At 28.9% G+C, this 5,210-nt stretch overlaps 1 protein-coding gene across 1 annotated transcript; it reads right to left on the bottom strand.

Moving 5' to 3' along the window:
- Positions 1–3,629: 3,629 nt before the first annotated feature.
- On the bottom strand, positions 3,630–4,544 carry LOC116111457 (non-functional pseudokinase ZED1-like). Its single transcript, XM_031397628.1, has one exon. It carries the CDS (start codon positions 4,542–4,544, stop codon positions 3,630–3,632), a length of 915 nt encoding a protein of 304 aa, XP_031253488.1.
- Between the last annotated feature and the right edge of the window lie 666 nt (positions 4,545–5,210).

Here is a 5,210-nt window from a genome sequence, read left to right as displayed (position 1 = left end):
TAATTAATTAAGTAATCATACTATAAATCTATAATGTAATGTTATTATTAATTAAGTAATTATTTAATTATAATATAATATTATAATTAATTAAATTTATAATCATTTAATTAAGTATTGTACTAATGTTTATAATAGAGTGTTATAATTAATTAAGTAATCATTTAATTAAATAATCATACTATAAATTTATAATGTAATGCTATAATTAATTAAAATTTTAATCATTTGATTAGGTATTGTGTTGATGTAGTAAAATACTAATGTTTATAATATAATGTTATAATTAATTAAATAATCATTTCATTATGTAATGTTATAATTAATTATGTGATCATGTTATAATGTAATGTTATACTCATTCCATTTCCCTTTAAACGTCGTTTTAGCCTTATAAATTTTTTCCAAAATAAATGTCGTTTGGCCAAAGAGTAATGCTACAGTTACCGAATGGTGTGCACCGAATTTGTACACCGAATGAAGTGACGAAATCCTGACCGTTGATTCATTATAAATTAATATTAATCAACGGTCAGGATTTTGCCATGTCATTCGGTGCACAGATTCGATGTGTAACTTTCGGTAACTCTATCATTTTCCTTGGTCAAATGCAACCCTCTCTCTCTTTCTCGAAGTATGCCCCTGTCTCCTCTCCCTCTTTCCCTCACCCCTCGTCTCCTCTCTCTCTCTCTCTCTTTAAAATCCATTTATTTTCTATCAATCACCATTGTCATTTCCCACGCACTTTCAGAGGAAGAGCAAAGAGAAAAAAAATTTACATAAAAAAATTAATTTATTAAAAAACTTGCAATGACTTAAAACGATTTTTAAAGAGAAACGGATGGAGTAATAGATTAAGTAATCCTACTATAAATCTTTAATATAATATTATAATTAATTAAATTTCTAATCATTTAATTAAGTATTGTAATAATGTTTATAATGGAATGTTATAATTAATTAAGTAATCATACTACTTGTAATGTTATAATAAATTAAATTTATAATCATTTAATTAAATATTGTGCTAATGTAGTAAATTACTAATGTTTACAATATAATATCATAATTAATTAAGTAATCATTTAATTATATAATGTTATAATTAATTGTATGATTATACTATAATGTAATATTATAATCAATTAAGTAATCATACTATAAATTTTTTAATATAATATTATAATTAATTAATTTTTTAATCATTTAATTAAGTATTGTACTAATGTTTATAATGTGACCTTTTCACTTTATGGATAGTTACATGAACAATTTGTCTTACTTGAGTTGACATTATTATCCTAACATATTATTTATAATTACATCTCTACCCATTTACATAACCTTTTTCAATTATCTTTTTATATCCCAACATTTTTTGCTTATATATACATATTATTTTGTAATGAAATTGGTGGCCACCTCTGGTCTTGCTACACTTAAACCTCAGATCCCTTGGTCTTTTTAACTTCTCAGGTTTTTATATATTTTCACATCTATAAAGTTTATGTTTTCATATTGGTCAATTTATTAGTTCTTGCATGTTTTAATTAATAAACTTAAGTGTTATTTAATTATATATTATCTAATATCAAAGGGGTATGTATGTTAAAATGATAATTAAAGATATTTTTATGTAGAATAACATACAAACCACTTGTAACCAGACTATAAAAAGTTAAAAAACAAATATCATTCGATTTAATTATTCAAATCTGTTCAATTTTTAAACCAATTAAGTTATATTCAGTTTTCATAAAAAAAAACAAACACCATCTACTGCTTTTAATTCTCAAAATTGCGAGTTTTATTTAAAAACATATTTAGCATAAATTTAGTGATTTAACCTATTACCTCAATAAAATAATCAAAATGTGCTGAATTATTAATTCTAACATAACACTTAACCACTATTGTTAGATACTAGATTGAGTGTTCATAATCTAATACTATAGAGCAGAGAACATGTTTCATTGAAAGTATAGTGGTATATCACTAAGTTTTATATCTAAATTTATCTTTTAAATAAATACCAACATTTAAGAAATTGAGATCATTGAGTTAGCTCTGTATATCTTACACTCATAGAGTTTATTCTAATTTAAAAATGAATTACTTAAATATCCTATATAATAAAACTACAAAATCACCATCAAGTTAGAAGATCATCTATGCATAATATTCTTTTACATTTCAGGTTATGTTGCGTAAGGTAAAGAAGGTTTAATTTTTTAGTAAAGTAATGTTATACATTATTGACTTACCATTCATCAATTACCAATTCACTGATGTGTCAACATCGTGAAGATTACACATCATTTGGTAGAGATGTATGAGAATATTATATTTATAATAAGTTATATAATCAACAAAAATAAAAGATAAATAATAATTTTATATATTTTTGTTTGATTATATCATTGTAAAGAAATACTATTGATTTGGTATCTTTTTGGAACGGGGTTAATTTCAACGGCCCTCCTAAGAGACTAAAACGATGAAGCGGTTGTGGATGAATAGATGATTAAAAACAATTGAACACTCTCTTGTCATAAGACGCCAGCCAATGAAGTCAACTGAATAGATTAAATGACCTATTATCCTTGACTGTTATGAGCTTCAAAAATACACAAAGAGACCCTATACATTGAGACCTCATAAATTTGAAAACTCTTGCGACCCCTGCTATCAGTGCTATGACTATCCCCTGAAGGTTTCAAACCAGCAAACAGACCCCTGTGATAAAAAACCAGTTAAGTTTAAAGACCATTATGTCCTTCAGTGAAGTTTAAGGAAATTTTTATAACAAGGGTGAAGGGGTAGGATGAGCGGTTTCGGGTACCTGTATTTTTCGGGGAATCGAAACCAGACCGTACGTGCAGGTTCCCAAAAAAAGGAATTGGTATTGGAACCGCACAGTGCAGGTTCTTAAATTCAGGAATCGAAACCAAAATACAGGTTCCGGTTCCTTTCCCGGTACCCTGTAAAAAAATTACCCCCTATTAGTTTATGGAAACTGCAAACATGAAGCAATTGACTACCAAGAAAGGAGCAGACTCATTAGTTTCTTAAAATATAATGGAAGATCAAAACCAGAAATTACAGCAACTAATTAATACATAAAGATCCTCTGTACCCTCCAAGAAACTACAAGACAAGCAAGACAAACATACCAAATAACTTATCAAACGAAGTTAGACCAGGTTGATAGGATTTGATTTTCAGTGTATTTGTTCGCTCAACGGCTCAAGTGAGAAAAAAAACCCACTTAAGAAAGAGGCATACATTGATTGCTAAATTAGTTTTCTGAGGAACAGTTATCATGAGTTAATCACAATAAAGTAGATGACGTAGCTCACAGTCACACATATGTTGTAAATTGAACAAAATTCTCTTGACATAAAACATATGCAGCTCTTGCTATAAGAAACAACAAGATGAAGTCCAAACAGGATACTAGAGGAAAGATTCATAAACGGAGGCTCCACCATTCATGAAATTATATATCTAAAACTAAAATATCTTTAACTGGAACGATACATTGTCCTGATTTGTTTCGCTATATCAACCATTGTTGGTCTATCTTCTGCTGATTCAGAGACGCATTTAAGGGCAAATTCTGTGAAAGCTTATAATTGCTGCTCTTTTACAGGACTCAGTTCCTCTCCAACAATTATTGGATCTACTATCTCAATAAGCCTATCATTTTCGAAATACTTCTTCACATGATCCGATAAATAAAAATCTTCACCTCCAGCATTAGGATCTTCAGAAGGATAAAATACTCTCTGTCCAGTCAAAAGTACAAGTAGCGATACACCAAAACTATAAACATTACACTTCTCATTGCAATCATTTGTAGTAATATACTCTGGTGCAACAAATCCCATTGTCCCTGCCAACTCACCTCTTATATGAGTTTCATCTTCAGGGATAGACTCACATAGCGAAAAATTAAACAATTTGGGAACCTTGTTTTCATCAAATAAAATTTTCAATGGTTCGATATCTCTAAAAAGAATGGGCCTAGCAAATCCAACATGGAGATATGCAATTGCATTAGCTATCTCCATTGCAATCTTTAACCTATCTCTTAATTGTAATGGCTCAAAATGGGATTGGTAAATATGATCAGAAAGGGTCCCATACTCGACAAATTCAAAAACCAGAATAGGAGTTCGATTATCCAAACAACATCCACTCAACCTTAACAAATTTTTGTGACACATTTGTGAAGCAAATACAATATTATTAAAACAAAACTCTTTGGCATAATCAAAGTCTTCAAAATTCATAACAGAAATCGCGCGATCATGCAGAAAACCCTTATACAATCTATAGCCTGCACCAGTTGTAATAACTTGTCTTCTATCATAATGGTTGGTTGCTATGCTGAGCTCTCGACAAGAGTAAGAAAAAATAGGATTACGTTTGCCATTACTACAGGCAATCAACTTTTGGAGTAAAATTTTTCCATTCTTTATGATAAATTCATTCTTATCTACCTTTTGTGAACGCTTGAATCTCCTCAAAAACGAGACCATATAACCTATCAACAAGTTGAATTAAATTAAACCCATTAATATGAAGTGAAAGAATTGATGATTTACATAACAAAATTCTAAAGTTTTAATGGGCTGTTTAATATGAACGGAAGAGCGAATTTGTGCTGAATACTAAACTGGACTCTAAAATATTAGAAGAAATGAAGATGGTATAATAAGAAAGTGTACCTGCAGGGCTGATTTTACAAAGAGCTCCGCACCGCACCATTAGAAGTTTGGTTTCTTGGAATTTTTGAAAGTCATTGGGCATCGTCGACAGATAATGGAATTAGGTTGAAATTTTGGAGGCATTTCTGTTAAATCTTGACCTAAAATGTAAGTAGACAAAATCTTTGCAGCATTGGAACGATCCAAAAATTGTGACTCCACGCTTCCAGGGAAACATCTACAAATTAGATTTTAACAAATGAGATTTTAATAAATTTTTTTTTAATGAATGTTTAAAATTATTTTATATTGAATATGGTATAAAAATATTAATAAATTAGTACAAAAATACAGGTTCATGTGATTTTTTGATATAATTAGAATAGCCCCGTAATGAATATAGTATTTATGGAATAAAATTTTAAAACCAATTAAAACACTCCGATTTGGAGAGTTTTGAGTTTTATAAACCCGTAAAAAATACATTATACTGTTTTT

This window comes from Pistacia vera, unplaced genomic scaffold (genome assembly GCF_008641045.1).
Source record: "Pistacia vera cultivar Batoury unplaced genomic scaffold, PisVer_v2 Contig639, whole genome shotgun sequence".
NCBI classification, from domain to species: domain Eukaryota; kingdom Viridiplantae; phylum Streptophyta; class Magnoliopsida; order Sapindales; family Anacardiaceae; genus Pistacia; species Pistacia vera.
This window is presented reverse-complemented; position numbering and strand designations above follow the sequence as displayed.

Coding starts and splice junctions, on each gene's coding strand:
- LOC116111457 (XM_031397628.1), bottom strand. CDS start 4,544: ATGGTCTCGTTTTTGAGGAGATTCAAGCGTTCACAAAAGGTAGATAAG.